Source organism: Mauremys reevesii, linkage group 15 (genome assembly GCF_016161935.1).
Source record: "Mauremys reevesii isolate NIE-2019 linkage group 15, ASM1616193v1, whole genome shotgun sequence".
Classification (NCBI taxonomy): Eukaryota; Metazoa; Chordata; order Testudines; family Geoemydidae; genus Mauremys; species Mauremys reevesii.
Window position 1 is genome coordinate 31,337,925 of NC_052637.1, and position 19,231 is coordinate 31,357,155.

General features: G+C 51.7%; 1 protein-coding gene across 1 annotated transcript in view; it reads left to right on the forward strand.

Annotated features, from left to right (window-relative positions):
* Window positions 1-3,142: 3,142 nt before the first annotated feature.
* FADS6 (fatty acid desaturase 6) overlaps window positions 3,143-19,231 on the forward strand; it is a 52,813-nt gene continuing 36,724 nt past the window's right edge. Inside the window, exon 1 of the mRNA XM_039502370.1 lies at window positions 3,143-3,215. Within this exon, the coding sequence (XP_039358304.1) occupies window positions 3,181-3,215 (35 nt within the window). The 5' untranslated portion in view covers window positions 3,143-3,180. The remainder of the gene's footprint in view (window positions 3,216-19,231) is intronic.

Here is a 19,231-nt window from a genome sequence, read left to right on the forward strand (position 1 = left end):
GGACCCGGGCTCATGGACTCCGTGTTTCCAAGCCTGCACTTGAGTGTCCACACTGCATTGTAAACCTGGCCTTACAAGTGCTGGACCTGGGTATCACAGCCGTGCTAATGCGTCCATATACAGAACTGCGCAGCCCTTCTCACTCGGGTCTGGGGTTTGAGCTGCATCCAGACGGCAGAATGACAGGGCTTGGACCCAAGTCAGAGCAGGACTCAGGTTCTTACCCACCCCCAGGAGGGTCCTAAGATCTGGGCTCTGAGTGCTTGCGGACCAACTCAGACTGATTTGTGTGTGGACAGAACGGGGGCGTGGGCTCAAACCTGAGTCAGAGCCTGGGCTTAGAGTGTAGTATAGACATACTCAGTAAGACCAGCGGGATTTTGTCTCAGAAGTCGTCATAAACTGAACAGCTGTCTGTCTCCTCCCCTCCTTGGTATGGTTTGCTTTTGGCGCATTGCCCATCTTCCCCCAAATAAAAAAGATTCTGCTCCCAATACAATTTAAAGCAGTTCCCTGGCTTAGCTCACAGGAGGAGCTCAGCGTTTCTAACTGCTAACTAGTTACACACGTTAGACAGACTCCCTGACTGCGAGGAAGCACCAGTGACTCCTAACAATTCCTAGCTCTTACCTAGTGCTTTTCATTTGGAAAGCAACTTTATCCCCATTTTACAGGTGGGGAAACTGAGGCAGAGGGCAGTGAAATGACTTGCCTAAGGTCATACAACAATCCAGCAGCAGAGCTGGGGACAGAACCCAAGTCCCTGCACAGTACTCTACCCATTAGGCAACACTGCCTTCTCTGGTTTGTATGCATGACTCGTAAGTCAGCTGGAGAGTTCACATGTGCTAATTGCATGTCAGAGGCTACTGGGAACAACAAACTCCTTTTGGAGAGGCTGCTTGTGAAAGCAGCGTGTAGGCCAGTCTGGGCACACCCCTCTGTAAATACACTGCCCTTCCACACAGAAACCGATTCAGGCTGTGTCCTTGAGCCCAATACTAAAAAAACACCTGCACCTTCTTCCAGTGGTGCCCTGCTGTGGGAATCAAAGGTCAGTGCAGGGCTCAAATGCTTTCCCTGTGCCAGAGATTGGGAACCTGAGTTCTTATACTGAGCTCACGCTTGCAAATCAAGCAAAATTCCACTGAAGTCAATGGGCACAATCCAGTGGAAGTGAAGGAGAACCGTGCTCCATACGGCCAGCTTTATAAACCATGTTTAACTTTCTCACCAATGCCCGGGCTGTGCCGTAGCCCGTGCGGGTCCCTAATTGGCACGGCTGCATTGGACTCAAACTTCTGGGAGAGCTCTGCCAGGGGCCAGAGCCATAGGGAGGGCAGAGAGGCTCCAGGAAGACAGAACTAAAATGCTGTGATGCCCTCTTCACTGAAATTTCCTTGCAAGAAGTCCCCTCCCGGGGCCTGTGTTACAGGGGCCGACACGCAGAGCTGTTACTACGTGGGAAATGTGAAAGATGAAACAGAAACTTCAGGGTTAAAAAATGAACCAAGCTTTGCCCACAGGGCTGCACTCCCTGATCTGCTTCTCCACACTCCAAACACCCCCTCTCCCGCCCTGCCCATCCCAGGGCGTTATTTCGACCCATTCGTACAACAAATGATCAGGGTTTTATCTACAGTTTCCTTTACTTCCTACGGTTCGGTTACTGACTTCCCACTTGTGCAGAGCCGTCCCAGCATGCAACGTGCCAGAGGCATCATGAGCGGCTCTGAGTTGGGCCCGACATGGCAGCCTGTGGGAAAGTTGACTCCTTGGTTCTCTCTTCACCAAGCTACCCAGTTACAAAGTCATGTTGGAAAACCCCAGTGCGGACTCTGTTGGGATACCTACCACTGAGCCAGTTTGGAAACTCTGCATTTGTACAGCCTTGAGTTGTCAGCTCATCAGCTGCACAAGTTAAACAGGATGGGGGCTGGCCAGTACTTGGAAGGGACAAGGGAGCCTTCCCATGGGAAATCAGGGGCCAGATCAGAGTATCCCCTGTTGCTGAAAGGGGAAACTTACTGCCGAAAGCCTGTTGGGCTCATGGAGGGTGGTGTGCTTCTGTCTCTGGGGTGAGGTGATTTGTCCACCTTGGAGAATGATAGAGAATCTTAGGATCTCCTGCGGCTGATGTCTCCAGGCATGTACCTCAGGAGAACACTGCAGCTCTGTTAGTCTTTAAGGTGCCACCGGACTCCTTGTTGTTTTTGTGGATACAGACTAACACGGTTACCCCCTGATACTGCAGCTCTGAGACAGTAGCTGCTCTACTGCTGGAAGTGCCATCTTTGAAATAAGATGTAAAACTGAAGTCCTGACAACATGTGCTCATTGCAGATGTCCTGGGCAAATCCCAGTTTAGGTAAGTCCAGGCTGCCTTCTTAACTATCCCCTGCAGGTCCAGCTGGGGCTTCACATCCTGTCCTACACTGTTGTGTGTTGCTGAGTGCTGGTGTATTGCCAAGGGCTGATGCATTCCACCCCCAGAGGTGGCTGCATTTCAGCAGTGGGGGAAGTGTCTGTAGTGGATTAAATGCTTTGGGAGGAAGCGCTTTAGGAACACATAGCATTATGAGGATTTTTAAAAACTTCCCCCATTTGTTGGGTCCCTATCTTTGCTCAGAGTGCAGATGTCTTTCTGGAAGATCATGAGTACATGGTGGACAATGATGAGAATGTTTCAAGTCCCTGCTCTAGGAAAGCAGGCACAGAGGGGGGAAAAAAAGCACAATTCACCAGCCAACTTTATCTTCTGTGTTGCCGTGAAAGAAATTCCACAGAGGCACGTGGGTGACTGAACTCCAGGGGCCAAATCCAGCCCTGGCTTAAACCTGAGGTGGCAGGAGTTTCACCCACTCACTCCAGGCTGAGTTTGACCCAGTTAACGATGAGCTTTGCATGCTCAGGGCTTGAGTCTGATCTCACATTGATGTAGATCTGGACCAATGCCTGTGAAATCAATGATGTTACCCTGGTATGAGTCGAGATCACAATTAAACACAAGAAGTTCCAAATGTGCCTCTGTAAGTGTGTTTTTCCTGCTTGCTTCCAGATGTTCCCAACAACCACTGACAGCCAGAAAGCTGCACAGCAGCAGCAGCTGTGGCCAATTGGCCATAAACAGAAGGGCTTAGCAACCACCCCCAGCGTGGAGAGGAGCTAGAATGGAAGCGCATGCCCTGCTGTCTGTGCCAGAAAGCCACTGATTTGTAAGTGACAAGAGAAGTCTCCTGGGGATCTGTTGTGTGCTAGTTTAGGCCAGTGGAGGGCAGGATGTGTTTTATTTTCTCTATTTAAGTTGTTGCCTGCAATTAACAAAGCAGCTTTGTCTATGTTTGGGAGAACCAGGTGTTCCAGAGGCTTGTGTGTAATAGTCTGCACTGAATCACTGCGTGCTTTAAAACAGTTACTGTGTGAATGTGCATCATTGCCTCTTTGAGATCAGAAGCTGTTTAGGGAAGGGGCTGTCCTTTGCTCTGTGTCTGTACAGTGCCCGGTACAAGGGGGATCTGACCTGGCTGAGTCCTCCAGGGTGAGTAAATACATTTTAGATCCTGCCTGAAAATCTCTTGTAACATATTAGTTAAGGTGGATTCCTATCACTGCCCTCTGCTGGAGAGAATCAGACCAGTGCTGTGGCATAGGGCATAGACTGCTAATAACGGAGATTCTCCTTTAGTGAAGTGCTAGGGGCTTCTTCTTTTGCCCTTGGGCTCTACATCACCACAGCCTGTGGTCAATGAGTTACTTAAAACTCCTGCGGGGGGGCTTTCCTACAGTGACCTTAGCAGACAAAGGGATCTGCTCTATGTCTTGACTGCTGGATGGGGGATGGTCTCTCCTACAAAGATGAGCCTGTAACAACGCTGCTGCCATGCCCAAACAGAGAGTTGAGTCAAGCGTTTTAATGGCAGGCACAGGGGATGCTGAAGCCTGTGTTAGGGATAAATAGCTCCCAGACCTGTGACCTGCCAGCTGAGAAGTCGGTCAGGGCTTTGGCCCATGAAAACTTGCAGGCATCACAATGTTCCCAAGAGCCGTGCTGGAATGAAACACGAGGCTCGGGGCGTGTTGTCTGGGAGACTGGGCCCTGCTGTTGTTCCCAAGAGGCTTTGTCAGGTGGCAGAAGGCTTTGAAGTTGAGTTGGGGAGGTGGGTTATGAAATACAGCTGCCTCTTCCCAAAGGAACGTATCATGTAAACATACTAGAGCTGGCTGAGCAGGGGTAGGGTCAGGCTTCAGGTACCCCGAGCACAGACCTGTGCCCCTGCAGCAGTGTGCGCAAACCTCCCAAATACTGGAGGGGGGTTGTGTTGTGACAGGGACTCTGCCTGGTCCCATACACCAGGGATTTTACTCCCCTCACCATCAGGGCCAGGTGTTGGAGACATCACCCCATCATGGTACAATGACTTTTACACTTTTCTCTTTTTAATAGTTCAGATTTCCCCCCCCCTCCCCGCAACGATTCACATTACAGGCTCTTCTGGGGCTATAACATCCCAGCATGCACCATGCTGTGGCATCATAGTCCCATGTGTTGTTTTCCTGGCATACTCACAGAGAAGTTAGATAAAAGCATAAAATACTCTTACTGGAAGTTGGAACATAACAGGACTCTATTTCTTAGAACTCAGAATAACACCCAAGAATCCAAAAAACAGAGAGAGACAAAGCAGGCTGCTCCCTATAACAGAGAAGTATAACTCCCTGCACCTTACTCTAGGCTGGCTCTGATGCACCCTAGCTGACAAACAGGAACAGAAAACGCCTTGCACGTTAAAGTGATAACTGTGTTAAAATAACAAGCTTTCAATATGCTAGGCTATGGAGCCCTGCTGCAGCATGGAGCTGGCCAGTGGGTAGGCAGGGAGGTTGGGTTTGATTATATGGTGCGGTTTGCTCAGCTAGTTCATTGAAATCAGTATTCTGATTTCAAAATGCTCAGGAGCCAGCCAATGCAGGTTCCCACTGATTGTTCTAATAAACTGGGGGGAGGAGGAAGTTTTCAAATTGTTGACACTAGATCAGATATTTGACTTAATGACGTTTGAGCCAAATCCTGGTCCCTTGCACCTGTGTTCCAGTTCTGCAAAGCACGTAGGCACGTGAATAGTCCCATTGACTTCAATGAGGCATGTGGACTTGAAGTTAAGTACACGCTTCAGTGCTTTGCTGGAGCAGGGCCCTCATCCCCAGCCCTGTGACAAAGGGTGGAGCATCGGTGTAGCCGCCCTAGGCCTGCTGAGCCCACCCTGCTCACGAGAATTTGGTCACTGAATCCACATAGATGCTGATCTACTGGCCATGCCTCTTCTGCCTCCCTGACCTGTCCTCAATACCGCTCCACACGCTGCTGAGGAATGAGCTGCCATGCAGCTCAGGGGCTGGGAGTCCCTTGCACTCCCTCTCTCTGACCTGTCCCTCCACTCCCCATCGCTGTAGCAGAACCAGAACGATGCTGCTTTGTGGGGCTTATGCACCGAGGCAGTCGGGTGCAGCATGTGCCTCTAATACACTAGCTAAGCACTAATTCTGAGGGTTCAAGACCTGGTGGGTGGCCCTGATCACCCAAGGTGCTGAGGCTGCTAATCCCCAGGCAACGTTCATCGCCAAGATCGTTATTGCTGATATCAACTGAAAATGGAATAAAAACAGAGAGACGCCAGCATGTGGATCTTCTGCTGTGGCGCAACTTCAGCAGGTGTGTGCAGAGCTTCCTAGCAATGCAACAGCCTGGGCATTAGCTTGAGTCATCAGTCTAGTTAGCTTGCAATGACTGGCCCGGCGTGGTTGGTTTTGAGCAAGGACCCCAAAACAGGGTGGGCGAAGCCGGGAGCGGGACAGTGTGGTGGAGGGAGTGGGGAGGAGCTGTTGGGTTAGATGATGTGGGTGAATAATGCTGGATGTGTTTTACAGTGGCTAATAAATTCATTGAGAGGCACAAAGAACTGAGGGTAATTTATGGCGCTGGGAGCGCATCTTGCTACGGTGGGTCTGTAAGAAACACATCCTATCTTTCACTAAATCGGGCAAATTAGCAAACACCCATTGTGGCAGCAATAACAGGGCCCTAGTGGCTGGTAATGTTGAGGCATCGGAATCCACGTGCACAGATACTGTCTGCTTCTCTGTCCCCCCGTGAAACTGTAGTTGGTACAGTCTGACTCTAACAGCTGTTAGATAGTCATGTAGTGAAGGCACCAGAGTGGGATGCAGGAGAGCTGGGATCAGTTCTTAACTCTGCCACAGACTCCCAGTGTGACCTTGCACAAGTCATTTAATCGCACAGTGCCTCAGTTTCCCATCTCATAATACTTCCCTGCATGCCAGGGGTGTTGTGGGGAAAAATTCCCTGATGCACATGATGTGTTTGGATACTACAGTGGTGGGCTCACGTAAGTATCTGGATAGTTCTGGGAGTCTGCGTGGAATAAGTTCATTGTGGATGAGTGGCCTCATCACGTGGGATGCTGCCCTCACAGGCGTCTGGCAGAGAGGACAAGTCCTAGGGCGGCCCTGCATGAGCCATGCAGGAAAGCCCCAGCCTGCCCCTGCTCAGGGAGGACTTGAGTCTCACTCCAGCCTTTATCACAAACAGAGGCAGGGTGTGGTGAGAACAGGCCTCTACTATTACCCTTCCCAGGGTGAGCCTTGATTCCTGACCTAATCACCCTGCCCTGCATTGTCTTCAAGCTGTTATTGTTTGTGTTTGGAATGGTGACATATGTGAAGACAATGACCCTGGGTGTGCAGGATACAGCACAGAGAAGGAAGGAGGGAAAAGCAAATAGCCAAGCATGCAAAATTGCCCCGGGGACAGATATCAAATTATCGCATGGGGGCATCACGAAAAAGTGGCTCCTGCCATGCAGCATGAGGGATTAATAGCCCTTGTCATTTAATGCCATTGCACATGCTATTCTTATTCATTTCCCTGCTTCCTCCTTCCTACGAAACCCTGGCTAATTGCCCCGCAGCAGTGAGTGCCACAGGTTAATTACATGCCATGGCACCCAAAAGGATTTGGATTACATGCCATGGCATCCAGCTTCACGTTGGCTGCAATGTGGGAGCCGCTTTGCCAAAACAGATTGACTGGAGTTAGGAAAGAACAAACCCCTCCGCGTTCATTCGGAACCTTCCTCTGTCAACTGAGGCTGGGGGCCATCCTTGGACCAGCATCCAGATCTTTGCCCAGATGCCTGACGGAACCTTCCCTGAGGTTCCTACGTGTCCCAAAAACGTTGTTTTCCATTCCAAGCCTGGAACCAAAAATGCTGCGAGCCAGGCCAGCTTCTCCCTGCGTTTCTGGCTGTGAGTGGAAGCAGCTCACCTTTGGCAGGGGGATGAGGGACGAACAGCCCTGCCAGCCAGAAGTCCCTGGAGGGATCTGGGGATTTGCCCACTAAAGAAGATCCTTGACCCTTGTGTGGAGGAGAAGGTCTAGCAGCCTAATGCCAAGCACACCTTCCACCAGGTACGGGGAGCCAGAATGTGCTGGAGGGGATAGGGGAGTGGAAGGGCTGAGGATGCAGAAAGGAGGGTTTTGCAGGGTGCTCAATAGCACCTGATAACAGGGACAGGATATGCTGGGCTTCTCAGCGTATCCTGTCTTCTCTGGGTTTGTTCCTTAAGCCCTGATCCTGAGTTCCAGGTAGCCGAGCCCCAAATTTGGGCAGACCCCCATTAAAGCATGAGGGGGGTGCAAGAAGCATGTTGCAGGATGGAGGCCTTAGACTGTAGGCTCCTTTGGGCAGATCCTCAGCTGGTGCAAACTGTCACAGCTCCACTGGCTGCAATAGATCAATGCCAGTGTTACACCAGGTGAAGATCTGTCCCCAGAGCGCGTTGCTGGCACTCGAATAACAAGAGTGCTCATCCAACCAGAGCACACAGCCACCAAGCCTTCAGAGAGAGCCGCCCACTGCTAATTCGGGCATGTACGACATGGCTTTGGTTCCATTCCATTGACCTTATTGTGTTTAAGTAGCGGAGCCTGACTTTATCGAGTGGCATTTAGGAAAGCTGTGATCGGTGTGTGACGAAAACTCTGCAGACGTGGCTTCTTGTTGCTTTTAAATACAACACTTTTCTAGTGCTGGGTCTGATCTAAGTTTTAATGCCTGGAGCCATGGAACTTCCACCTCTTCTCCTGGGAGAATATTGCCCAGCCTGATCCATCTCACTTCCTGATATTCAGCCTAAATTCCCCCTTTATTAATTTCCTTCCACTCAGTGATGCTCCCTGGTATCACCCTCAGTAATTCCTCTCTGTCTCTGATGTTTACACCCTTTAAGGACTGGCAGGTGGCTGTGTCTCCCCTTAGTCACTGCTTTTGCAAGAGAGAGGGGAGTGAAGTAAGAGATCAAGATACAGGTGCTTAGAGAGGTGGTGGAAGAACCTAGAGGGGATAGCAAAGTACTCCAGGTAAAACCCTCAGCCTGACAGACTGGAGGTCCCTCCATACTGACACAAATGAACCGAAAGCCTGGCACTGAGCCAAATGGTGATTTCAGTCACTAGGGTAAATCCAGAGTGACTGCCTTCACCGGAGGAGCAGGATTGGCAGCCCATGGAAACAGGATCAATCCTCCCTTTGCCTTAAGTGCGTTACTCTGGATTTCCACTTGCATGACTGAGATCGGATGCTGGCCCCATGAGCTTTCATTTATCCCAATGAAATGTGGCTACTTAACGCTTTACCTCTCCTGGCTATTGCCTGTTTCTTCATACCCGTGTCAAATAGATAATGGCAGGCCAGGTGGCGATGATGTTCTTGAGCAGAGCACCCCCGTGTGGGGAGTCTCTGAATGAAACTGACAATCCTTGCAAACTCCTGGAAAGCTCTATCGCAGAATCAGCGACCACTTGGAGTCATTTACACCTGAGCAAAATGGCTGGGAAACACTAGCAAATCAGAACCCTCTCACGCCCATCCCAGGCAGGGTTTTAAACTCACTTTGCACATGGAAATAGCTACATGTGGTGCAGGGCAATGGAGAATCAAGCCCTGAGATCCTGATTCTCACCTCATTCAGGTGTAAGTCAGGAGGAACGCCACTGCAGTCCATGCAGTTACTCCAGCACCGGGGTCAATGAGAGGCATAACAGACCGTTTTAGCATGTCTTGTTCCATAACCGAGCTATTGAGTCTGCAGCCTCCCCGCCTGAGTTAAGGAAGGACAACTCCAACAGCAACAATAAAGATAAAAAGGAGGAGAAACCTCCTGTTTCACTGACCTTGCTCCATCACTGGCTTCCCAAGTGTGTTGTGGTTCAGTTGCTATGATTGTGAGGAACCTGCTGTGGCCAGTGGTTCAGACACAGCCTGGGAATAAGAGGAGGAACGGGTGTCAGGTCTTCAATCCCAGCCAACTTGAAGATCCAGAAACCTGCTTGAGGAGTAGCAGCGAGGCACCAGGCAGGTAGAGCAAAGGGACCCAGAAGAGAATTAGCTTTGACAGATGCTAGTATATCACCCTTGCTCTTTACTAAGGTCCCTGCCTCCCTCTGAAGCATTGCTCCACCCCCTAGTGTGTGAATAATGCCTGTTGCTGAAGCTTTAATCCCTGGCTCTGCCACTGACTCATTCTGTGACCTTGGGCAAGTCCCCTGACCTCCCTGTACCTTGATTTTCCCCATCTGCAAAATGGAGAACAAGTCTTACATTACGGGATATTGTGTAATTTTCTAATGTGTTTTACAGCATTCTCCAAAGTGCTGGGAACTGGCCTCTGCTCTCGTATATGGTCAGGCAGCCCTGGTGGACTTGCATGGTGTAACTGAGGGAAGAATTTGGCACTTTGAAAGTGCTATAAAAACACGACCACTCTGAGATTGCTGAGAGTAGAATTTTGCCCAGTGTTCATTCATGTTGGTTCACTGTGTGTACACCTGCTAAGGAGCTTGCGTGCTCAGCGTAACAGATTTGGGGGCCTGGACTGCAGGGATTCAGTGATCCTATGTCAATCTCAGGCTCTCGTTCGTGAAATCAGAGGTTTCTGTCTGGTTTGCATCACCTGGCAGTTAGCCACCAACTAGCAACACATTGACAAAACCAACTTGTTTTGCCTGCAGGCTGGATGAGCAAAAAGGCGTCCCCTCTGCTAACATGTTTTGCATGTATGTGCCATAATCATAAAGGGGGAAAGTGCTCTCCAGTCATGCTGCGCTTGGCATTGGCCTTCCTCTTCCCCCATGTGCTGCAGTGAATTCCTTCCATCATGCTGCCTCTGCCTGTAGGGAAGCTAGAGCCCAAAGACCTGGCTGCCCTAAGCCCCAGGGGTGCACGTTGTGCACTGAGATCTGGAAGACGTGTTGCAGGTTTTTAGAAGCAGACGGAGGTTTGTCTTGGCTGGTCCCAGTGCTCCCTCTCCACCTCCAGCCACTAGGAGCAGCCTAAAGCCTCTCCCATCTGGGTTCTTTTTCTTCTTCCACCACCTTCCATCACCTTCCGCTTTGTTGCGGGCAGCCGAATGGAGCCGCAAAGCCGGGGGAAGAAAGAAAGAACTCCTGGCCTCCCAGGGGGATGGGGAGCATGCTGTCTCCTCCACCTCTATGTGTTACCCCAACCAGGGGCATGGGGCAAGTGAGAGCTGGGGGGACTGCCAGGTGGGGCAGTGATGGGGGGGGGGGAGGAATGAGTGGGAGAGCAAAGCTGGCGGCGTGGGAAGATTTGCTAGAAGTGCAGGATGGCAGGAGGGGGCCGGTGAGGGATTGCAAGGGAATGGAGGAAGGAGGAAGAGAAAATTAGGCAAGCCCAAGGGATATTGTTCCTCTAGGGACTTTCCCCCCAATCAGTGCCAGTGGAGAACTGGAGATAAGGATGGGAAGAAGGACAGAGAGACGGACGATGACTGGCCCAGACGGAATCCGGCCTCTGATGTAATTTCGTCTTGCTGCACGTACCTCTTCCTGATACTACTCATTCCTTACGTCATGTGGCCACAATTAGCAGCATAATGGGATGTAGATTTCAACGGTTGCAGGGGTGGTGGTGGATAAGACTCAGAAGGTGTCTGGCTTGATACCATGGTGTTTGATTTGCCATGTACAATGGAAGCGGGGGTGGGTTGGGGGGGAGGTTGTTATCTCAGCAAGATCCTTTGCTCTGCCCTTATTCTGGCAGCGAGTGAGCAATCCAAATGGCAAGGAAAGCATCAACAGAGGAAAGCAGGGCTGGCTTCTAATGGGAAATGAGGAGATGTGGACCCTAAGGATAGTCTCAGCCCAGGCTCCAGCTCTCTCCACCCAGGAAGTGGCTTCTGCCTTCTGCTTGAGTGGTCCTGGGGCTCTCCCCATGCTGCTGCTGCCCTTCAGCTGGGGAGTCCCTGCCTCTCCCAGGGTGCCACTGTCCCTGGTAGGGTGGCACCCAACTGGAATTTACGATGGGCCTAATGCTGCAGCCAGGCCCCCTGGCTTCTGCTCCAGATGGGAAATTCTATGGCAGCTGAATTTTTATGTCTTAAACTACTGACTTAGGTTACTTACTGAGTCTATTGCTGACTTAAATATGGGAGTGACTGATACCCACAGCACGGTGCCCCTTGTGCTGTTGAGTTTGACAGACGAGTTAGTTCACGCTGTCTGCAGCCATTCCGTTTTCAACGTGCCGCCTAGTTCCGTAGTGGCGGCACATAACTGAGTCACAGAAGTGGTCCAGGGAGGGACGCTGGAGGTTTCGGGCCCTGGGAAGGTGTAGGAATGTGGAGTATGCTGGACCCCATTTTGGAAGCCTTTCTGCGGGTCAGTGAAAACAAACAGAGGGCTGGGTCTCGGGGCTTTTCCCCAATAGAGCTTTGCCTAAGCAACGAAGCTCAGAAACGGGGGAGATTTCGACGTGGGTTTCTGGTTCCAGCTTGTCCCTACTTCTCAGTTTAAAAGAAAAGCTTTTTATTGAATTCTTTTCGGCGATAGCCAGACAAACGACTGGTCGGAGGTGACGAGAGGCTGCGTCCCAGCTGAGCGCCCCCTAAGGGTCCACAGTTGTGTGGGCGACCTCCCCATCAGTGCTCAAGGGGAAGCGGTTAAAAATAAAGACACATTCCGCTGTCGGGAAATAGGTTGAACTACCAGCCTGTGGCCAGCCAGAGCTGGAGAGATGTGATGTCCCTGGATGGGAGCCCTGCTCTGGCCGGCACGGTCACAGTGATTAGGATGGCAGCTTGCGTGGGGAGTGGGCAGGCTGGTCATGCATCAGGAGGTAAGAAAGGGAGAGATGGACGGGACTTGGGTGTGAAGGTCAAAATCTAAAACTCCATCCAGTCCTGTAGGATCCCGCTCCAGCATCCTGCAAATCTGCCCTCCAGCCTGGGGATGAAGCCTGCCAGCTCTCGCTCCTTTATGCCCCTTAGCTAGGCAAGGCGCTACCTGGGGGGAAGATTGTTCTGCCTGCACTCTCCCTCTGTGCTCTCCCTCCAGGCCCAAAAAGACAAGGGGACCCGGGTTTGCCAAAGGTATCAACCAGTGATCCGAAGAGCTTGTGTTGAGCAGAGGGCTGCTAACCCGAGCCCCAGGGGACCTGAGGACTCTTAGCTTTTGAATTCCTGCTGCTCCCAAGGTTAGTGGGAGGAGCTGCCCGTGCCACGTAGACTGGACAGACCAGTGCGGTGTATTTCCACTGAATGCCCAGGGGATGAAACCAAACCTGAGCAGGGAAGCCGTGGGTTCTCCTCCCACTGCAGCAGCACAACACCTGGTTTATGTAAGAGGGTTGTATAATTTGGCTTGAGCAATGTCCAGCCATCCTGGATGATTAGTAGCAGCATGGTCCTAGTGTTTGTGGCGAGTGCTCTGATACCACTGCAGGATGACTCCTTGGGTAACGAGCTGAGCGATATCCTCCTGTGCTGGGCATTGCCTATGTGAGCGATAAACCCCGACAGAGGGCGTGGGCCGCTCGCATGTTGGTGTGCTCCTCAGGCATGCCGCAAGGCAAGCGGTTCAACCTGAGCTCTGTGCCAATGACATAGCGGCATGAGCCGGGGTGCTGGTAGGTTAAAGCAGTCGTGCAGAATTAAACCAGTCGAGGAGCAAAATCGACCCACCTGCCTTCACCAAGGTGAGAGAATGAATAAACAGTTGGGATTTGACTTGGCCATCCAAACACATTACGTACCCTGGGCCTGCGGGTGACAAGAATTCTGTATGGCAGGAGTCCCTTGTCTATTTTAGTCTGGTTCCCACCCCTCTGTGCTCCCTGGATTGCCAATTCTCCTGCCACCAAGAGAAGGATTGGCAGAGGGAATACAGGACAGCCTCCCATCTGAAGGCCTTGACCTGTCTGTGCTGAATTTACTTTTGTATTAGGCAGGTCTGTACCTGAGATGGACCAATGCTAGCCTGGGGACTAACCCAGAGAAAGGCACCCGGTGGCAAAGGAATTGTCTGAAAAGAAGCAAAACTCCATCTTGCAGCCAGAACTCTCCCCAAGACGTCCTCTCAGCCTTGCCCTCGAGTCCTGCTCTCCCGCCGGTTGAGTCCCCAGTCACGCCGGGCCACTGGTCGCTGATCCCTGTGTCAGAAGCATGCGCTCTTCAGAGGCCAACAGGTGCCCCCTCCCTGCACTTGGAATTTTGCCCCTAATGTCACCCTAGCAAGAAGAAATGGATTTGGGAGCCCCCCCCCCACAGCTGTCCAGAGTGTTGATGACAATTGAAAATGTGCTATAAGAGCATGCTGGGCTGGATTTTCTGCACAGCCGAGCACCCGCTGATTTGCACTGGAGTTAAGGGGCCTCTGGCCATCAGGCCTTTAAGACCTGGGCAGCAAGGGAAAGAAGAATTCGTTGCTATTTGAATGGGATTTGTTCTTTACGCTGCTGCGGCAAGGCAGGAAGTAAACATCCTTATTTTATGCATTGGGTTTTCTCCCCTTCATTGTTCCTAGCATCGCCTGCCCAGACTTTAGGGGGCCACATGAACCTCTGGGCCAAGGAGGAGCCCTTGAGTTCCCATAGAATTACTTGAAGGGATCTGGGTAGGTCACACTCCTGTAGCTCTGAAGACCCTTGATGCCATTTGGAGCTCACTGAAGTCAAAGGGAATCTTGTCGTTGACATCAGCAGGGCTAGGATTTCACTCCCTGTTCCAACATGATTCCACAGGGCACTTGCGCTTGATCAACGACACTGGAAAGAAGAGACGCCCCATCCTTGTCTGATCTTCATTGCGCAGCCTCGTACAGAGCGGCAGGGTATTTTAATTGGGACCCAATTATCTCAATCAACACTTGGCATAGATCATCTGTAATGGGCCTTCTGGGGTAACATTCCACCCTCCAATAAGAGGCCGGGCCAAGCACTAAGGGGAAGGCGCAGTGATACACAGACGTGCAATGAAATGCAGCACCATGCACAGAGAATAGAGTGAGCAATCCCTCGAAGTCCTGTGGCTGCTTCATTCCATTTTCCTCTTAAGAGTCTGAGGCTACTGCCGGGTATGGAGAATCAGTCCCCAGGATATCGTGAGACCCATCCCAACATAACTCGTAAGAAACTGGTCTGGCCATGAAAATGGGACTGGATGGATGCCCCCATCTGTGCAGCCCAGGGCTACATACACCCTTATTGCAGGCTGCAGCACTGCTTTGCTCACTAGTAATTGTGTTAATTCTTCATATTGAGAGAGAGAAAGAAATTGGCCAATGGTAAAAAATCAATGAGTGCTCAAGAGCAGGCTCTGAAGAAACTCCCTCAGGAATCTGCTGAGCTGGGTGGCCGCATTTCTCCGTGCCTATAAAGCTAGCTGGACATATGGCCGTGTTACATCACAGCCAGTGCTAGGCCTGTGCGACATGTGAGCTAGCACAAGGCTCCCCATTGCTCGTGTGATAAATGTTATGTCCTGGCCACTTGGTTGGCAGATTGGCATCTCCCACAGGTGGCTCTTGCCCATCCTTAGAGGAGATCAGAGACTGGCCCCGTGTTTTCTATTATTTTAATAATAGTCCTCTGCAGGGCCATAGCAGTTCTCCTATAACCATCTCACAGGGCTGTGTAAACATTAATTAAGCTTCTCCACAGGGAGGAGGTGAGTATTAGAATCCCAGTTTTATGGATGGGAAACTGAGGCTTAGAGAGGTTAAGTGACTTCTCTAAGGTCATGCATTTGCCTTATCATGTGCCTGTCTAATGCCCCCATCACAGCAGTTCTCCTGGCGCCTCATTCACCTGCTATAAACTTTCCAGACCATGCTCCTCCCACAGTTTAGGTTACACCCTGATTTCCATTATTAATTCCTATTTCTTTTATTGTGTATCTTGCCATCCTTCCCTATTTAGCTTTGTCTAACTTTGCCCTCCCCCCATGTAAACTCAAGTATGCGGATCTTCACATGATGATCACCCTGATCTCAGCTCCTGGGTCCTGATCCATTATTCCAAAGCAGTGGAAAGTCTCCCACTGATTTCAATGGGCATTGGCTGAGGCCCAGACGGGCAGTCAATTTCTGAGTTTGGGGCTAATTCTCAGTATCGATAGGGACTGAGACTCTGGCTGGAGGATATTCTTGGAGGTGGGGAGGAGCGAGTTTGAAGCAAACAAACTAAGCTGCTTTTGTGTGTTCACTTTGTCAAAGGTTAACATATTTGCAAAACTAGTGGCTGTTCGAGTGTCGTCCGTGGCCCAGTGGGGACCTATGGAGGCCTTCCTCTGGTCTTCAGAATGTATGTTGGCAGTGGGGCTAGAGTGGCCAGGTGGAGCAGTGGGTCCATGAGGCTCTCTTAACACGCAAATGCTGGAGGGTGGCAGTGGTGACATCCTGCTTGGCAGTGCTTAATTTGTAAAGAAAGAGGTGCCGGGGCTCAAATAATTTTTTTAGTTTCATAACTGATGTGCCCGGCCTAGAGGTGCCGGGGCGAGGAACTGCCCGGCCTAGAGGTGCCGGGGCGAGGAACTGCCCGGCCTAGAGGTGCCGGGGCGAGGAACTGCCTGGCCTAGAGGTGCTGGGGCTCAGCCCTGGCAAACCCTGGCCCAAATTAAGCACTGCTGCTTGGTGTTAGGCCTTTCCAAGCTCTCCTGCTCTTTCCTGGGCAGAGGGGAATTCTGAACAGAACTGGCCTGAACAGATTGTCTGAGGGGTTTCTGGTGTTACAGACTAACTGGTTCCCTGAGCCTGGCTGTGCTGGCAAAATGGCTGGTTGACGGCTTGTTCGCTAACCCTTTAATTACCAGGGCTCATCTAAGCTTTCATGTAAAAAGTGCGTTTTGTTTTGGTTTTTTGGATTGTGGTAGCACCTGGAGTAACCCCCGTCACAGCTCAGGGCCCCATCAGGCTAAGTACTGTACACATATAACAAAAAGACAGTCCCTGCCCCAGGGAGCTTAGAGTGTCTAAGTGTGTGATGAGAGACGAGGTGGATGCAAAAATGGCAGGTTATTGTCCCTTATCCTTTGACAAGAAAGGGAACTTCCAAAACATTCTACGGTCCACAAAACGTGCTGCTGTGCAGTGTGCAGGGCTGGTGCAAGGATGTTTCACGCCCTAGGCGAAACTTCCACCTTGCACCCCCGCAGCCCTGTGGCAGCTCTCTGCCCCCCCTCCGCCCTAAGGCACTCCTCCTTGTGGCAGCTCCCTCCCTCCGCCCTGAGGCGTCCTCCCCTTGTGGCAGCTCCCCCCGGCCAGGGGAGCCATGCGGCAGCTCCCCGCCCCAGGTCACCTCTGCTCCGCCTCCTCCCCTGAGTACGCCGTCACTGCTCCACTTCTCCCGTCACCCAGGCTTGCCATGCCAATCAGCTGTTTGGCGCAGCAAGCCTGGGAGGGAGAGAAGCAGAGCGGGACAGCATGCTCAGGGGAGGAGGCGGAGCAGAGGTGAGCTGGGGCGGGGAGTGGTTCCCCTGCGTGAGGCACCCCCCTTGCTGCAGGCGGCCCTCCCCACATCCCCCTGCCCCAGTTCCCTTCACCTAAAAGCTGCCGACGACCGGGGCGGCTGAAGATCCGGCCACCGCAGTCCCCGCCAAAGGACCCGAAATGCTGCCCCCTAAATGCTAGGGCCCTGTGACCACCTAGGTCGCCTAATGGGTTGCATCGGCCCTGGCAGTGTGTACGGCTGAATGGAGCCTTTGGCACAAGAGCATCAGTGGATCCCAGCCGAGGCGGCCGGGCTCTGTTGTTACTGAAGAGAGACACCGGGAGTTCTTGGGAAGCCCCGGGGAGGAAGATGTTGGCGAAGGGAAACAGAGAAGCTGGCAGGTTTGGGAGAAGGGAGCCTGGAAGATGAGAGAAGAGAGGCAGCCGTTTTCTGTTCTGGAGGGGCTGCAGGGAATGGCAGAGTGCATGGGCAGCCTGAGGGTCTTCCATACTGCAACAGAAAGGGAAGTACTGGCCATATGATATGTAGAAATATGGGGACAGAGGCCTGGATTCCAGGTGCAGAGAGGGGCTCTTTGGCATACAACCAGAGGAATGGCTCAGTGCATTGGTTTTCCACCCCCGCTCTCCTGTTTGCTCCTGGCTAGGGTGCTGCCACCACACTCCCATATCTGGCCTCGCTGCATAGCATAGGCCCAGAGCTAAATTGCTGATGTCCAGCTGAGCCAGAAGGCTCTGCGTGTCCACGCCTCACTTATCTAAACCCCTCCAGCGCCGCGGCCCTGGGATTGGGGATATGCACGGTTCAGATCACTGGGGTTTCTGCTGTGCAGCTGGCATGGCAGTGAGGAGCTGCTTTCTCTGCTGTGAGCTTGGGCCAGGCTGCTTGTTGTCCAGGGAGCTGGAAGGCTGCGCTACCCCGGCCATGCAGGAGCAAATGGAAGAATAGGGCCAGTGTTGGGGAAAATGAGAACATGGTACGGAGACAAAGGGGAGAGCTGGCTGCTTCCGCCTACTTCTCTATGGGAACCCCGTGGGCACTTCATCTGAACAATGGCCCCTCTGTTGTTGACAAAAGGAGGCAGGATGGGAAGTATAAAGAATCCATTTTGCAGGCTATATGCAGTGGTGTTGTAGCCCTGTTGGTCCCAGGATATTAGAGACAAGGTGGGTGAGGTAACAACTTGTGTCAGTGAGAGAGACCTGCAGACGAGCTCTGTGTAAGCTCGAAAGTTTCTCTGTCCCGCCAACAAAAGTTGGTCCAATAAAAGATATGACCTCACCCACCTGCTCTCTTTTGTTTGTGGGCATTTCTTCCAATGTAACCTTACACATATGACGCAGCTATAAAGAGAAGCAACAAATAAAAAAAAGCAGCTACCGGGTGAGCCAGGCTTATCTGTGACTTTTAGAACTGGGCAAACAGTGGCGAAAGGTATGCACAAACATTTACTTGCAAAAGGAAAACCATCAATTTGCTTTGGTCCTCACCACCCCTTTTATTTGCTGTCTGCGAACTTTCAAACACGCAAGTCTGTGTTTGTTTGCTGAAAGAGAGAGTTTCGCCTGAGCGAATAGTCCAGATTCAATCCATGGCACTTCAAGGGTCCCCATTCCTGAGCAGCTCACAATCTTTCACACACACTTGCCCGTTTTTGACCTGAGCCGCTAGTCCAAGTTCAGGGCCCTGGAGATGTTCTAGTTGGGAGTTGAAATGGATGGAGTCTGGTATTTCCTTGGGTGCCGTTTTGTTTATTTACAAGGAATATACCAGTCCTGCTGCCCCGAATGCAGGAGGAACAAAGAAGAAAGGTTTAGCCACCAGCCCCATGAGGTCTCCCTATTGCTTTTTCCAGGGTTGCACTGTGCTCACAAGCTGCTGCTTGGCTTTCTTGCTTTTTGCCTCTGCCTCTTGCTCTCAGTGCTGTCTGTCCTCAGTTTCCCTGTGATCTCTCTCTCTCACACTCACACACACACACACACCCCTGCAAAACCACGAGCCTACCCAATGCAGTCCAGGCTCCTGAGTGGGTTCACACAACCCCCATTTGTCTTAGCTGGTGGTGGGGGAACTTCTGATTAACTCATCCTGACAGTTATGTTAATTGCAGGGTGCGTTCACACCCAATCTCAAAGAGGTTTGTGACCCAAGCAGTTACTAGCACCTCTCAGCAGAATAGTATTTGTCCTCACAGCACCCTGTGATGATAGGCTGGGCTATTAACTCCATTTTACAGATGGGGGAGCTGAGGAACAGGAAGCGTGACTTGGTCAAGTTCATCCAGGAAGCCCGTGCTGGAAAAATGTAGGCCAGGTCTCCCAAGTCCTCGGCCTTGTGCCATATAACCACGGCAGCCCCCTTGGAGACTGGAGCCGTGGGCTGAAGTCTGTTTGCACAAAGCATTTGGCAAA